The 17,140-nt window shown below is 49.8% G+C and overlaps 1 protein-coding gene across 9 annotated transcripts in view; it reads left to right on the top strand.

The window, feature by feature from the left end:
- Nucleotides 1-17,140, top strand: part of LOC138472286 (coiled-coil domain-containing protein 50-like) — a 768,296-nt gene that overhangs the window by 611,901 nt on the left and 139,255 nt on the right. For all 9 annotated transcript variants that reach the window (XM_069610399.1, XM_069610405.1, XM_069610398.1 and 6 more), the window contains one exon: nt 3,053-3,115. In XM_069610399.1, coding sequence (XP_069466500.1) covers nt 3,053-3,115 — 63 coding nt within the window. The remainder of the gene's footprint in view (nt 1-3,052; nt 3,116-17,140) is intronic.

Genomic DNA, 17,140 nt, shown 5'->3' with positions numbered 1-17,140 from the left:
CCCTGGCAGGTCCACCTCCCTAAACCTACGGAGACTCTTTAATGTAGTTAGCAGAATTGACCCGGCCACTCAAGCAGTGGCAGCCACATTAGACATGCAAAAAGCATTTGATTCAGTTTCTTGTAAATACTTGTGATGTGTTCTTGAGAAATGCAAATTCGGCCCCAACTTCCGCACCTGGGTAAAGCTCCTTTACACCGCCCCGTGGGCCAAAGTCCGCACGGAAGATAGGTGCTCCTCCCCTTTTCATATATTTAGAGGTACGCGCCAGTAATGCCCCTTCTCCCCGCTCATTTTTGCCATTGCCATGGAGCCCTTTGCTGACATGATTCGGCAGTCACACTCGCACAGAGGGTTGCGCACATTTGGCCAAACTGATATTGTCTCCCTTTATGCGGACGATACCCTGCTGTTTGTTCGGTTCCCTGAAATTAATCTTTTACCTATACTGATAGACGTAGCTCGATTTGGGGACATATCCGGTCTGACGGTCAATTGTTCTAAGTCTACATTATTCCCACTCACAGATTCGACTCAACCCCCTCCCAATCTTCACGGGTTCAACTGGGCTCCCTCTAGTTTCACCTACCTGGGGGTGATGGTCTCCCGGCACGTGTCACAGCTGCGTGACAATTATCACGCTTACCTAACTAACCTGCAGGTTAAAACCTCCAGCTGGACTAAGCTTCCCCTCTCACTAGCAGGCAGAATAGGCATACTTAAAATGATTGTATTACCTCAATTACTATATCGATTCACCAATCTGCCTCTGTGTCCTGGGGATACCTTTTTCCAAACACTGCGCACTATATGTAACACCTTCCTCTGGCACTCTGGGGCTGTCCGGCTCAAATTGACCACGCTAACTGACCCTAAGGCGCTGGGCGGCTTTAGCGCACCCGATTTTATCAGGTACTAGGTGGTGGCCCAATCACAGTTCGCTGCATTCTGGTTCAACACCGTTGACCCCCCCCCCCCCATGTCCGCCTTGAGAAGCTAGCTGACTGCGACCGGGTGATCGGGTCCCTGGTTCTTCAGCCAATCCCCCCTGCCTTCGGCTCTGCGAATCCGGTGGCTTGTACATCCCTGGCGTTGACTAAACTCTGGTCTATGATCAACACACCTCACCCGTTCCATGGGGATCTGCCACTGTGGAACTTCCTTCCCGATGTCCCGCACATTCCACTTTCGGTGGTCACTCGCTGGGCTGCTGCCGGTTTCTTGACCCTGCGCGATGCCTTTGATCAGGGAAGTTTCATAGAATGGTCTGATCTTCCCCCTTCACTCAGGCGCCGACCCTCGGTGTGGCTACAGTACTCTTCACTCCGAGCACATCTCAAGTCCAGATACTCGGACTTCCCCGCCTTGCCCACTGATGAACCCATAGTTGAGGAGCTTTGCTCCTATCTCTCCTTTAGAGGTAAGGTGTCGAGGCTCTATTCCCTAATGCAGACTAGAGCGGCCCCCCACTTCGCCGAGCTGAGACACAGATGGGGGGAGGACCTTGGTACTGAGATCACCGACGAGAGGTGGGCTCAGATGTGTGCCCGTACCCACGAGGTCTCCTACAACACTAAATTTAAACTCATTCAGTTTAAAATTTTACACAGGTATCATCATACACCCATGAGGCTCCACCGCATGTTTCAAGCCAACCCCCCCACTTGTCCTAGGTGCGGCGCAGATCAAGCCTCCTATATACACATGTTGTGGCTTTGTCCCCGTCTGTCCCAATTCTGGCTGGACATTTGTTCTACATTGTCGGACATTCTGGGACACCCAATCACCCCCACCCCACTGCATTGCCTATTCCATGATCTCCCGCAGTTACCCCCTGATGGTAAGAAACTGGCAGGCCTCTGCATGCTACTGGCAGTTCGCTGTATACTACTCTGTTGGCTCCGCCCTAGTCCACCTACTTATGCTCAATGGCTCAGATCGGTCACATGGGCTCACGACATGAGCAGTCCTGGAGTGCCATGCAGCATTCCCACTCCAGGCCGAGGGACATCTGGCCGAAGTTCCGAGACTATATTGCTGCCATGACCTTGCCGTCTATTTCCCCGTCTGCTTCCCCAGGTGGTTCCCCTTGAATTGCGACCTGTTATGGTGTATGTATTAAAACTTTGTGTATTGCTTTTCATCAATATGCTATATTTACTAAATATGCACTGTGGATTACTAAGTTTGATTTACATTTAGCGCTGGTGCCATGTGGCCCCCTCTGGTTGTTGTTGTGCTGTCAAGTCAATAAAAAAGAGTTTTAAAAAAAATGATATGATGCCTATCCATAAGAAAGTGTCAGCACTATTGTTTGCTGAGGACTGGCTGAACGCCAAACTCTTGCAACACTCTACAGTGCATGCACACTTCCATAATAAACTGAGAGTCCATTTCATTTGACCCGCTCTCCGCCGCGTTTCACGTAACTGCAGCGTCAAACTCCAGGTTTCTTCTGATTTCATCCTGCTCGGGCACGTATTGCATTTAGCGTCCATGTCCTTCACAGCACAGTAACTGTCTGTACACATGGGCCTTGTCCCTCTGTCTGCATTATGCCACGTTAACCCTTGAGAGGCAGAGCAGATCCCACCGTCCGCACCAGCCGGGCAGGTATTCCCCATAGTCCCCAGTGCATGGTTCGGATACTGTTTGGCATAGTCTTGTGACCCACAGACAGCTAGTGGGACCAGTTCAAGACTCCTTGTTCAATGAGATTTGCAGACAATACTGTCTTTTGGTTCTTTAGCCGTGGCTCGCAGTTGATTTCAGTCTTGGGAGTCTTAGCCCATTCCAGTGGTTTATCGGACAGGCCATGATGCAATATCTGTGTCATTCTATGAATGGCGGTGGAGAATTGATACTGGCTTATAAAGAGTATTTCGGTTACAGTGTGATAAAAGGACAAGTGAGGCTATGACAATTATTTGTATTCTATGAAGACTTGGACACATGTATCTGATTTCAATATCAGCGATGAAACACTTTGCATTGTTTCATATGCATTGTTCTGTTGTATTTCATTAACCAATATTCTTTTTTTATGATGCAGACAACCGCAAGACACCAGGGGCAGACTGAAGATTTCCGGGCGGCCCAGGTTGCGCAGGATGAGGTAAAAAGAACGTGTATTCTTCATTCAGTGCATAAGGAATTCCATAGTGGTATATTTGTCTTAGCCCATATCAAAATTCACATACATGTATGCCTGGTATGTTGCCGCCAGTTTTGGAATGCTCGTGGACTGATGGACTTAATTTCCTCTGTTGAGAAAATGACCTCCTTCCATTTACTGGGGTGGTATGAATGACGTCATCCGGTAGTGTGCCTCAGTGGCTTTATCGCTACAGTGGATGGGGATGGCTTTGCTTTTTTGGACTCTGAAACATTAATATTGTTTGAAAGAGGCTCAGGGTCTTAGAACAAGACAGTATTGTTAATCTTTCAGTAGTTGAATGATTTATTCCTCAGTAGGTCCATATAAAATTGAATTACGTGTACTTTGACATCCGTTAGCCAACAGTTAATAGCCCGTTTTGCTACTAGGGCAATGGTGCTCTCTAAGCACCTCGTTTTGGTCAAGCCCTGCTCCTGGAAGTTTTGCTTTTAGCCATCCCTTTTGTCTGGGTGGCCTTTTGTCTTGAATGCTTAAACCCTAAGGCGCGAAAGAGACGAATCAAACAGAATACAGAAATCAAGACCGAGCCCTTTAGACAGTCACACATTGACAATGTAGAGCTGTTTTTAAAATCTTTTTAAAATGGACAGGGTTGCATACCACTCCATGGAGTCTGGACTGGGGGAGAGAATTCAGACGATCACCCCCTGAACTCACCAGTGGACCTAAGATTGAATCTAGGTTTCATAAATATGTGGCAATTAGATAATCTGAGTCCTAGCAGGTGCATAGGGAAACTGATTTGCTGTTATGTGGGGAGGTGTTGTGGCATGGAGACATTTGTGGCCAATATTAGCAACCTTGTAGTGAATTCCGGCTTGCAAAGTGAGCCACTGTAAGTGTTGTGGCACCCACTGCCCTGCTTACCTCACACCTGGGACATCCACTGTCCTGCTAAGGACTGGCAGTGGGTAGTGGCAAGGACCTACAGTACTAACCTTTCTTTTTGGGGCATCATCTGCACCTCTTTAGCCATCTAGGCCAACAGAGCACCTATGCCCAGCATCTGGTTCGTCTTTCTTGATTCCAGCAACTTCATCAACAGTCCTTGTGTGATTCTCTTTGGCCGTGAGCAGCCACCTGCTATCATAGTTGGACTGCAGCTTTGACAGCTCTTTTTCCCTCCACCCAGAGGTTTTCTGCTTGTCGTTGTGGCATTGAACAACATTGGCAAACATGGAACCATTGAGAGTCTAGTTAAGGACCTCCGTGTCTTGTGCTGACTCTGCCTAAACTTTGACAACTCTGCCATAATTGTATTATTTTTTTTATAATAGTAAGAGTGTAACTCGCTTTACGAAGCAACGGCGTGCTTTACAAGTCGTAGAGGGAATTGCAAATGGGAGGGATGCAGAGATACAAGGAAGCGGGAAGCAAGTAGCAAGGTATCTACAAGCATTAGGGAAGGAAACCAGGCGTTCAGATAGCCCAGTCTCAGGTTGGGTGAGCGAGTGTGTATGAAACTATCAATTAGGGAGGAGACATTCCTTTAAGCGCAGGGTCTTGAGTGCCTTCTGGAAATGAAGAAGCGAAGGGGCATGTCTCGTGTTGATGGCAAGAAGGTTCCAGAGTCTTCCAGAGGTTCTTTAACTTCAGTGCTTTACTTTTGACTTTATGCCTTTTGGAAAGTGTTGTGGGTCCCTGGCCTTAAAAACTATGGGGCCTGGGGTAAAATATGGTGATCATTTTTAACACCAATTTTACAGATTAAGGGTGATTGTACTTGATCTGCAAGACAGAATTGGGGACAAAGGCAGACTTTACATGACGGTTCTCTTTCCCACTCCGCCTGGAAAATCCACCAGGTTTACGGCTAACATGAGCTCTTCATGCTGGCTGTGAACCAATAGATTTTACAGGTTTTCCCCAAATGTCAAAAGGAGGCGCAACCCATTGAAAACCGTCGTAAATGCCTGAAGCAAGTGTTAATTGTTCCAGGCATTGAAACTCATTTTATTCCAAAGTGCAAAAGGAAAGTGTTAAGGCGATTTTGCCTGTGTGTACACCTTTCTTGTGCACTTCTGAATAAACATTTCTAAAATTACACAGAGGGGATCGTTTTCACTTAAGTGCAAAAGTTCATGGTTCCTTCCAATTCAATATGGGATTTTAATAAAAAATGACCCACCGTATCCTAAAAAGTGACTCACCTGCAGTTTCTGCAAAGGCCTATATAAATAGTATATTTTGCAACATATATATCTTATCTATTGTATATAGAAAAAGGGGAAATGGGGGGCGTGGCCTGGAGCGCCACTGATGAGGCTGCTCCATTAATGGCCTCCGTAGGGACCCGCGGCCTCATCTGAAATTTAGCCGGCGCCAGCGCCGCCGCTGCTGTCCCTCTGGCGGGAGAAGCTGGCGGAACCACCTGCGCATCCACCGCTCCATTTTTGTACAGCGAACGCGGTGGGAACCCTGAAAACGCGGCGAAAGAACTTGACGCGGGTGCCTCTCCGCGCGAGCCAAGATGGCGGCCGCGACCCGGGCCCCTTTCCTCCGCCGGCGCCCAGTGACGAGACGCCCATAGGACCTCCTGCTCTCACCCTCTGCTCCGATCCTGAGCCTCGCTGGAGGGGCGGCCGCTCCGGTCCCCGGGGCCCTTCCACCTGAGGCCTCGGCGCGGGCTCGGGTGTTCCTTCCACCCGCCTCCCCCCTCCATTGGAGCGGAGTACGGGGTTGGCGTCAGCCCCCACCACCATCTCGACCCCCCAGTCCGGCTGACTCTCCGGCCCTCCGGACCTGATAACCAGACCTCAGAAGGAGGCCCTCCTGGAGGAGGGCCCCGGAGCTCCCCGAACCTCGCCCGTGCGGCGGACCAGCTCGCGGGGGGGCGACCAAGCCCCCGGGGCCCTCTAGCTTCGGGACCAGCTGTGGGGGCAGGGGCCCTTCTACCGCCCCCCCCCCCACCTTCTACACTGGCAATGATCGACCCGGAGAGCGGAGGAGTCTGCGGCTCCTCCCTGCAGCCCAGCACCCCGGAGGCGGTATCGGAGGCCTGACTGGGTGAGTGTCCGCCGTCCCCCACAATCCCCCCAGCGCTGAATCCGGAGCCCCCCCTTCCAGCTTCCTGGGGGCGCCCCTGCCCACCAGATACCTTGCCGGCTGGGGAGAGTGGTCAGGTTGTCCCCCCCCCCCTAACCGCACAGCTTTCCCCGACCTCCTTCTGAAGGCACCCCCACGTCTCCGACTGCCAAAATATCCTGGGGCGCTCCTGCCCACTTCACCCACCAGGCCTATCATCCTGGATAGCTGCAGCCCCCTGGCAGGGTGGACATCTACCTCAAGCGGAGCCGACCCCCTCCACTACATCCAAGAGTGGCAAGACCCACTGCAACTCTGACAACTAATACGGCGGGCGGATCACTCGCCCTACACAGCAGATTCCTCCGAAACCAATCATCCTCCCCAAAGCGCCCCCCCCAGGGGCTTCCAGCCAGAAGAGGATCTCCAGAGTCCCAGCCCCGGCAAAATGTCGAGACTCACCAAACCAGCCAAAACCGCGGACATTTCCACCATGCTCCTAGTAACAGACAAGACAAGAAAACCGGACCCCTCGCTTAAGCTTACCCCGCAAAAGCCCCCAGAAGAACAAGGTAACCTCGCCACCAGAGATGACTTAATGGCCTTCATGAAGGACATCAAAGCCGAAATTCGGTCCTGCATGACCGAGCTCACCACACGACTAGAACAGACGGACCAACGACTCACGGAAGCGGAACAGAGAATAGGAGAGGTCGAAGACTTGACCCAGAATCACGATGCAGCAATAATAAAAATGCGGCGTGAGATCTGAGCGCTTCAGTCCAGTAATGAGATTCTCGCATTCAAGCAAGAGGACTTAGAAAACAGGGCCCGACGGAATAACCTGCGCATCCGTGGGGTCCCAGCAACGATCCAAGATAGAGAGCTCCCGGAGTATATAGGCAACTTCTTCCAGGCTCTCCTTCCGCTTACGGACAAAGCCCAACTCGTCCTGGACCGAACCCACAGACTACGCCAGAGACGAGGAGTAGATTCAGACGGCCCTCCGGATGTGATCACGAGAGTACACTTCTACGCTACCAAAGAAGCCATCTCGGCAATAAGCCGCTCCAAAGATGAACTGTCGTTCATGAGCACCCCCCTGCAGATATACCAAGATCTCTCCCCGATCACCATACAGAAAAGGAGAGCTCTCAAGCCCTTGACCCTGTTCCTCCAGAGCCAGCAGATTCGCTACCGTTGGCTCTTCCCCGCTACGTTACAATTCTCGTACCAGGGAACTCTACGCAAAATTAGCCACCTGGAGGACGCAAAATCGATTCTGCACCCAAACTCTCCGGAGACCTCAACCACCCCTAGTCCACTCCTCCCGCCAGAGGAACCAGATCAATCACCTCAAAGACAGCAACAACCCTGGTCTAAAGCGCAAAGACGCCGAAAGATGAAATGATTTAGAGGTTTGCGGCCATGATACTAAGACCGACGCTGAAGCCAAAACGAAGCATGGCATTGCCGCGGGCCCCGAACGGCCCAGTCCCCCCTCTCCAAGGAGTATGTCACCTACCCACCCTTGGAGCCGAGCTGATCTCAATGGTTCGACCCTCGCCCCGTTGGCGAGGAAAACTGTTTGGGCCACGTTGGCCGTAAGGGTGGCTGCGCAGAAAATTCAGGCCCCCCGTACAGTTTGGAGTTCTCCCACCCGTTTAAGTTTGCCCACCCATTGGTGGACCCACTCAGATAAAATGTTGCCCTCCCGTTGGAGGATGCAGAAAACCTGGCTGCAGGAGGACCTAGCTAACTCGGAATCTCGAAATGAAGACTGAATACCCCCAGCCCACCCACGAGGAACAGTATCCCTCCCCAGAAGGCACCCAAGAGGCCCCCCCGCCGATCCAGAAACTAAGGTTCCTAACGCTCAACGTTAGAGGCCTCAACGCCCCACAGAAGAGAAAAACAATCCTACAACGCATCCAGAATGATAAGGCCTCCGTTGTCTTCCTGCAGGAGACACACTTGATCCCAGCGGACTTCGCAAGGCTCAGAGATCGGCAATTCCCAACGCAGTTCCTAGCTTCGAATGGAGCGAAGAAGGGTGGCACAGCTATTTTAATCGCCAAAGATTTGAAGCCTCAAATCCTGGACTCTAAACGGGACCCAAACGGCCGCTTCGTGGCGGTGAAATGCCGAATTCTCGGCCAACTATACACGTTGATCTCAGTATATGCACCAAATCAAGAACAAGAGGCATTCTACTCGACCCTGGAAAACACCCTGCTTCCGTTTGTTGAGGGTCAGACCATCATCGGGGGAGATTTCAACGGAGTCCCCAACCCACTAGTAGATAGATCACACCCCCCTGCCCGCGGAGACTTTGGCTTGGCGATCGCCCTGCTTAAATTGTTCCGAACCTTCGAAGTGGTGGATACCTGGAGGATCCTCCATCCAGAGGAACGAGACTCATGCTACTCTTATGTGCATAGGACTTATTCACGTATCGACCTCTTGCTTGCATCCCCGCAGATCCTGTCGTACACAGACGATGTCCTCATAGGCCCCAGAATCCATTCAGATCATGCACCCGTAATGCTGACGCTAAGAGCCTATCACCCAGTCCGGCCCCCAAGACGCAGATGGTCTCTTTATGACCCGATCCTAAATAACATGGCGACGGGAGACGTAGTAGCTAAAACCATCAAACAGTACTTCGAAGACAATAAAAACGAAGATACCTCCCCAGCGACGACATGGGATGCAATGAAGGCCGTAGTGCGAGGGGTGCTGATCTCCCGAGGAGCGGCTTCCCATAGGCAAAAGCAACAGACCCGCCGCATCCTAGACGACAAGGTTCTGGAGGCGGAGACGGCATGTAAAGCTAGAAACTGGTCCCCGAGAACCTACCGAATCTTGCAGACGGCACGGAGGAAACTAGAGGCTCATTACGCGGAGGACACAGCCCAGCTGCTAACCAAGACGAAGCAGAGCTACTACGCCAGGGGAAACAAAGCAAATAAATTCCTGGTGGAAAAACTCGCAAGAATCAAGAGAAGGAACACTATACTAAGCCTCCGGGACCCTCAGGGTGCAGCCCAATTCGCGGGTCAGGATAAGCTGAGAATTGCAGAAGCTCACGTAACCGAAACTATGTCAGCTACCCAAAAGCCCCAGAAAGAGCAGCAGTCCTACCTGCGGGAAGCCGCCTTGCCTAAGCTCTCAACTACGAGTAGGGAAGAGTTGGAGGCCCCGATCACCAGCGAGGAGATCGAGGAAGCCGTTAAAAGCTTAAGAACGAGAGCCCCGGGCCCAGATTGTCATGATCTCTGCTTCCAAAAGGTCAGGGTTTTCCCAACTCCCTTGGAAGCAGATCCATAACCCAGGTTCCGAGTGCCAACCAGTCCCAATTGGGACCTTTTGGACCCAGTCCTGGCGCCAGTGGCACCAGGCTCATAAATATGCCCAGTCCCAGCGCTGGAAGCGCCGGGCTCATAATGCTTGGGTGGACTTACCTGCAGCAGACCATGCTGCTTACTTGCCTGCCAGTTGAGCCTCGGATCCTCTTCTGTTTGGAACTACTTTTCCTGTTGGGTGGGGCAGGAGCCACTCCCTAGATTCAGAACACTGGAACTCTTCTGGAAAGCAGGAACTCTTTTCTTACCTATGCGTGGCTGTGGAAGGAGACACCTAAGCACTACAGGAGGCTATTTAAACCACACCCGATGGATGAATCTTGCTTTGCGTTATTCTGCATCCTCTGCAGCAGAACGCTCATCGTGTCTTCTGCATCTGATCCTGGGCCTAAGGAAAAAGGCTTACCATCCTGAATCCAGTCTTCAGCAACACCTATAAAGACCAGAAAGAACAGGTTAGCATTACGGTCTTCAGTGACAACTCTTCACTTACCTGGTCCATTGGCTGTCACCAACGCCTCGCGCTGCATTCCGGCATCTGAAAGACAAAGGCTTACCTACTCTTCGTGCGCTCCGGAGGTCTTCACACTGCATTCCGGCACCTGAAAGACAAAAGCTTACCAACTCTTCGCACGCTCCTGAGGCCTTCGGCGCTGCATCCCGCATCTGAAAGACAAAACAAGGTGCGTTTAAAGACATTGGGGAACTTTAATACTCACGTGCCATTACTCCTTTCCACATCTAACCCAGTGGGTATTCCGGCACCCTGCAGCCGCTCCGAACTTGTACCTGCAAAATAAAAAGACAGTTAGAGCGCATCGTGAAGCAGGCAACAAGCGCTTACTTACGTGCTTCCAGGCGCTTCTATTCATCACACGGGCTCCATCTTCAACTCACTTCAGCCCGTCATCCGCCATCGCCAGAACCCTGCAAAACAAGAAACATCATTACTAAAGACTTTAAAGACATTAGAATTACTCGAAACTTACCGTTCGTGCAGTAAACGACGGACAGCAGTCCTCTGAAGTCAAGAGGCCTGCTCCCCTTATCCAGTAAAGAAACTGGTTACAGCACCCTGCCCTGAGGCAGATGGAGAGCACGGCGTTCACTTACCTAAGGAGAGAGCGTTAACCTTTGGGGTTCTACAGGAGAAGGGAAAGGGAAGAAGAGAGAGACATTCAATAACCCAGTTCCTTAATCCCATATTTTCTATCTGCAGACATCTTACCCTTCGAGTCAGACATACAGTGCACAGAGGTCCAGCCCAAAGAGCCAGCCGTGTGTTACACATCACCTTTGAAGATACGGTATATGCCCAGTCAAGACCGGCGCCTCTACGGGAATCAGGTGAGCGTTACACAGATGGTTTCTCGTCCCGATTCTACAAACTCTTCCGGCCTCAGCTACTAGCCCCAATGACGACCCTCTTCAACTCCTTCGCCACTTCTGGATCAACAACCCCGTCAATGAAAGAGTCAATAACAGTATTAGCGCTGAAACCAGGAAAAGACCCCAGCGATATAGCAGCTTATCGACCCATCTCCCTACTAAATCTGGATGCGAATATCTACTCGAAGGTCTTGGCAAACCGATTAGCGAGGCTTCTTCCGGACATCATAGACCCAGACCAGACGGGATTTATCTTAAACAGAGCCACCACAGATAATACGCGCAGAGTCCTCAACCTGATCGAGATAGCCAGACAAGACTCGAAGAAACTTGCCCTGCTAGCTTTAGACGCGACCAAGGCTTTCGACAAAGTGGACTGGTCGTTCCTCCGCCTCACTCTGGAGTCGTTCGGCGTTGGGCCCTCCTTCTTAAAGCTCACCCTAGCGAACTACCAATCCCCGACCACCCTGCTCCGAGTGAACGGCCTCCTGACTAACCTGATCTCCCTAACATGCGGCACCAGACAGGGCTGCCCCCTCTCCCCCTTACTGTTCGCTATGGTAATGGAATCGTTGGCCCAGCGGATTCGCCTTAACCCTAGAATCAAAGGCCTCCAAGTGGGCTCTACCCAGCACAAGATAGCGCTCTACGCTGACGACGTGATGCTAACCATCACAGACACCTCGCAATCCTTAAAAGCCGCCCTAGCGGAAATCCACAGATTCGGGAAGGTGTCCGGATTTGCCATTAACTTGATGAAATCGACAGCTCTGGGGATAGGGTTGAATCAGAGAGAGAAGGCATCCTTCAGTGCCCAGTGCGCGGTCCCGTTAAATGACACATCCATCCCCTACTCAGGGTGCAGATCCCCGCTAACCCGGGAGACATCTATCAGATAAACTTCCCGCCCCTGATGAAAACTTTGGAAAAAGACCTAGACTCCTGGCACAAGCAGGAAATATCCCTAATAGGTCGTATCACAACCTGTAAGATGAATCTGTTGCCACGATTCCTATACGCCTGCTCGGCTCTCCCCATCATAGTCCCTCGCCCCCAACTACAGAGACTTCAAAGGAAGATATTTGGATTCATATGGAGGAGGAAGAAGGCCCGCATTCCTCGGAAGACAATGCTATGTGCTCCGGACCAGGGAGGCCTAGGGGTCCCTGACCTCCAAAAACACCAAATGGCGGCGCAGATAGCGCATACCAGGGCTTGGACTATAACGTCAGGGCGCCCCAAATGGATGGACATAGAGCAGTCCAGATTACCCCTCCCATTGCGCTTTCTTCTACACTTGCCAACCGCGCTGCGCCGGACATGGCCAGCTATACTATCCTCAACCAAGCAAACGTTGAAGGCGTGGGATTGGGCCCGCAAATCCAGAGGTATCCCGAGAGCTCTGGGCCCCTCAGCCCCAGTCTTCCACAATCCGGCGTTCTCTCCGGGAGCTCACCCCACAAACTTCAAGAACTGGATCGCCGGAGGCCTCTCCTCCCTAAGCCAACTATTTGAGGGAACTCAGCCGCTGGCATTCGCCCAATGCAAAAGTACGTTTAACCTAGCAGAGTCAGACAGGTTCACATACTGCCAAATCAGACACTGGTGCACACACCCCCAGACGCGAGAGGCGGCCACCCGGACCCTGGATGCCTTGGAATTAACAGTAGCGGACCCCCCCCTCCCGAGGGCGGATCTCGACGCTGCATCGACTATTCCAGGAGAACCTCCTGTCCAATAGAGCGACATATATGGCGCAGTGGGAAAAGGACCTAGGGCACTCAATCCAGGATCAAGACTGGACCGATATCTGGGCCCGCACACACTCATCGTCCTTCTGCACCACCAACCGGGAATGTGCATATAAACTGCTCATGAGATGGTATTTCCCACCGCTACAACTACACCACTTCAACCAGTCGCTGGACCCACAGTGCTGGCGTCGGTGCGGCTCGCCAGGCTCCTACCTACACATGTGGTGGTCATGCCCGGTGGTGAAGGTCTTCTGGTCCCAATGTATAGCGACCATCACAGACATAACCCAAATTTCGCTGCCACTGGAACCGGAGCCGCTACTGCTGGGGACCCCGATCCCAGACACCTACCCGAAAACGTGCGCATCCGCGGCCCTCATTACGCAATTACTCCTAGCCGCTAAAATCACAATAGCCCGGACATGGAAGACCCCGGAGGGCCCCCTAACGGTGCTATGGTGGCTGAAAATCTGGGACATCTTCATCGCTGAGAAAGTGATGGCAGCAAACAGAGGCCGCCTCCATCGTTTCACAAACATTTGGTCGCCTGTGATAGACTATGACTTACGCTTCCCGGCCCTGACATACAAACCGCGCCTGGTGCAACAGGCCCAGCAGGCGGCGGACAGGGAACGGTCTCAGCCGATGGAGGAGCAGGCCCTGGAGGATAGCCAAACCCAGGATTTGAGGACGTAAGCCGGGAGAGGAAGGAGGAAGGCGAACCGAGGTAGGAAGAGACAGGAGCGAATGAGTCAGGAATCGGACCTTACAGGGAAAAAAGACAGTCCACGGTAGACGCCCGAGACTAAGAGGTGGGGTTGGGTGTTGGGATATAAATAAGAGTATAATAATGCCGAGATAAAGTGTTGAACTGACATCTTAATGCATTCTCCTGTATGCCAACCGAAAAATAAACAAGTTAAAAAAAAAAAAAGGGGAAATCTTCAGCATATTTCCCAACATGCTACAAACCTGAAATTTAGCATGTGGCAAGGTTCCATGGTGTAGACCAGTGTTCCCTCTAAGCTGTGCGCATGTGCGCTTGCCCAGCTTCCTTCTGGGTGCCACTCAGAAGAATTTTAGCAGCGCACACAGACAACTCTCACCTATTCAAAAATATTTAATAAGGCACAAGCCACAGTAATTGAAATTAGCTTTCTCTTAAAATAAGCAAATAGTCTTAATATTCTGCTAATTTGCATTATACTACTAGGCAAGGGTGACCGTAACACCTAAAATCCCTAAAAGCAAAATACACACATAAGAGGTTAAAAACTAATATGAAAAACTGGTTCCATGAACAGAAAAAAGTAACCAAGATATGCCTGCACACCTTAACCAAATAATGGGCCTCATTCTGAGTCCGGCGGTAAACCTACCGGTGTTACCGGCGGGTTGCCGCCAGACTCAGATTAATTTACTGACACCTAACCTCCCAGTGCCACTGGCTCATTCCGAGTCTGGCAGCCGGGAAGTCAGGTGCAGGTATATTTGCAAAACCCCATTCCCATTTAGTCCTATGGGACTCTATGGAAGTGGGGACACGGGAGCACCAGCACTGTTGCTAACGGTGCCGGTTCACCCTGTGAAAAGTCTGCCTACCATGACCGCTGGCCCCGGCAGGCAGGCTTGTAGGTGAGCTTACCGGCACCCTTGTTCCCAGACCGGCAAACTTATAATGAGGCCCAATGTTCCCGACCCATGACTCCTAAGCTTGTTTCTACCACACCTTTACCTTATGACTCTAACTTCTGCTCCAGAACACATTAAGATAGTACCGGACAACCTTGACTCTTCCTCTCTTTGCTCTTGCAAAAGGCTAGCAGACGTGTACCTACATCCACTTGTTTTATGTGTGTTGAATAATATGAATACTGTTCACGTGCCAGAATGTCTGTTACTCATTGTGCCTTACCAAAAGTGTCACCCACACGATACAATCGAACTACCAGCTAAAATATCGGATCCTGACTATAAGTAAGCAGGCTACCTGGGTGTGTAACCTTATCCCATGCTTCCTCTTCTTTGTACAAATGTCACGCAAGTGCTTTGAAGCGGCCCCTTTACAAGTTAACGCATTATTAAACTCAAATATTATTTTGCTCTGTAAGGGTTTTAAGAAGACAAATGTGATGCTCAGTATCTCCTACTTTAGCATTACTTCACATCACACCATAAGTGGAGAGCAACATTAAAATGTATCATTTTACTTTGCCTACAAGGGATAATGGGTATGGACTATGCCTGGGATTACTCGTCCATAGTATCAGGGCACCGGATATTGGGATATTCAGACAGGAGAATGCTTTTCACACAATCTACCTCGTTTCCACGTGTTCAGAGTTCCTTTGGGCATAGGCCTTTACACATTATTTGGTAACTCGCTTCTATGCAAAAACGGTTTCACTGAGTTTTGTTTAATCCTACACAATGTTATAAGGTTGGGGTATATTGCAAACAATCTTGTATGAACTAAAATGCACATAATATGTTGAGGCATTAAATATGCCTTGCTTACAAAGTATTGTGGGTCTGCAAATATCCCAGTGAGTGTTTACTGCTACAATCCCTCACTTTTTACAATGCTCTATCAACTAGTATTAGAGGCTAGCACAGGGGCAGGGGAAGGGTATGGGTGGAAGAGCACAGGTCATCACTCCTTGCGGGTGACGAACAAAACAGCAAATTTCAAAAACCAAGTCAGACGTTTCAGCAGTAGACTGAAAGAAATGTGTTGCTTGTTTGCTAAAGGATAGGACATTCCAGTACCCGTCTAGACAACAGCACCTTCTTTTTCTTTTTATGCTCAACTGCTGATTACACAAATTATTAGAAGCATGTTCTCTGTACCCTTGAATTACTTCAATAAAGTGGCACTTGAATTCCTATCAGCATGTTTTTTGACACATTGCTTTTAATTGCCATTAATCCATCAACAAATGTGTATTCTGTCTGAATTTGACAGCAACATCAGTTTATGACAAGAGATATGTGTTTTTTGTAGTACACATGAGTGATTTTCCAGTGGCATAAAACGTTTGCAAGGTACTGTGGCAGATGTTAGTCTTGGACTGGTTGAGGGGGTTTTTCTGTTTAATGACATATTCTATTTTAGCCTATGTGTTTGGAAAAAGGGTTGTAAGATTTGTCAAGAATTGCAGTGGCTATGAAGAGGAAATTCCTTTCGGAACTCTTCTGCAACGGTAGTTCACTAAACACGCATGCTCACAAAGTGGATTACCTCATTAGTCAGTTGCGCACATGGAAAATAATGTGCGCACAACAGCAAACCAGATCCGCACATAGAGAAAAATAATTAGAGGGAACATTGGTGTAGACAATGTAAAAAGTATAAAATGTAAATGTTTCTGTCTTTTAAGCGGTCTGCAATGCTTACCCCTACCACATGGCTCTTCGTATCGTAGATCTGCTGTAGTTCTACGTTCATTGTTCCTAATGTTCAGCAGTTCATTGTCCCGAAAGTGCCACACTATCCGCATTCTAGCTGACATTAGCCACACTAACTTTTGAAGTCATGCAGCTAACGCAAAACAGTGCTTTTGTAGTCATGCCGGTGACAGGAAACAGTGCATGTCTCTTGAATAGTCTCTGCAATGACGTTGTTGTCACAACGTAGCAAATCTCTCATGACAATTACAGGAACTTAATTTCCCACGGAAGCTGATGAATGCATGCCAACTTACATGCTTCAGCTGTACACGTACGGGTACAGCACTTCAAGCTTACACGCTTCAGCCCTAGGAATTACCAGGCAAAGCATGGGTAAACCTGCTAGTATATTTATATATGGGGCTGATTTACTAAGCTCCCAAAAATATTTGAAGTAAAACGGAAGCCATTTTATGGTGTGCATTTTACTTACCCTATTCTTTTTGTTAGCTTATTAGATTTAGTTTTACTTAAGCTACTTTTATTTATTTATTTGTGCATTTACATAGTGCATGGGTATCTGGGTGCATTACTTGAGAATACATATTAAACAGATTCAAATATTGGTGTACCAACATACAGGAAGCACTTCTCGGCAAAATCGGTATGTTACAAACCAAAATTGAATCTAAAAAAGACAGTCTTGCCTTCAAAGACACCATCACTTATCCCACCCACGTCCTACTAAAGGACGACATCAACCCATTCGAATTCACCCCCATCTCGACCAAAGAGGTTGAAGACATAATCAACTCTCTAAAACCCTCCAAATGCCAAGGCGACATTTGTCCGGCTCCAGTTATCAAAGATGCGGCCAAACATCTTGCCCCTTTCATCACATCTCTCATAAATTCATCCTTCTCATCCAGCACAGTACACGACAATCTAAAGGACTCTTGGGTACTACCTCTTCTCAAGAAACCCAGTCTAGACCCCAGTGTCCCCACCAACTACAGACCCATTACCACTGTGCCCTTCCT

This window comes from Ambystoma mexicanum, chromosome 8 (genome assembly GCF_040938575.1).
Source record: "Ambystoma mexicanum isolate Mex_15411 chromosome 8, UKY_AmexF1_1, whole genome shotgun sequence".
In the NCBI taxonomy this organism is placed as follows: domain Eukaryota; kingdom Metazoa; phylum Chordata; class Amphibia; order Caudata; family Ambystomatidae; genus Ambystoma; species Ambystoma mexicanum.
This window is presented reverse-complemented; position numbering and strand designations above follow the sequence as displayed.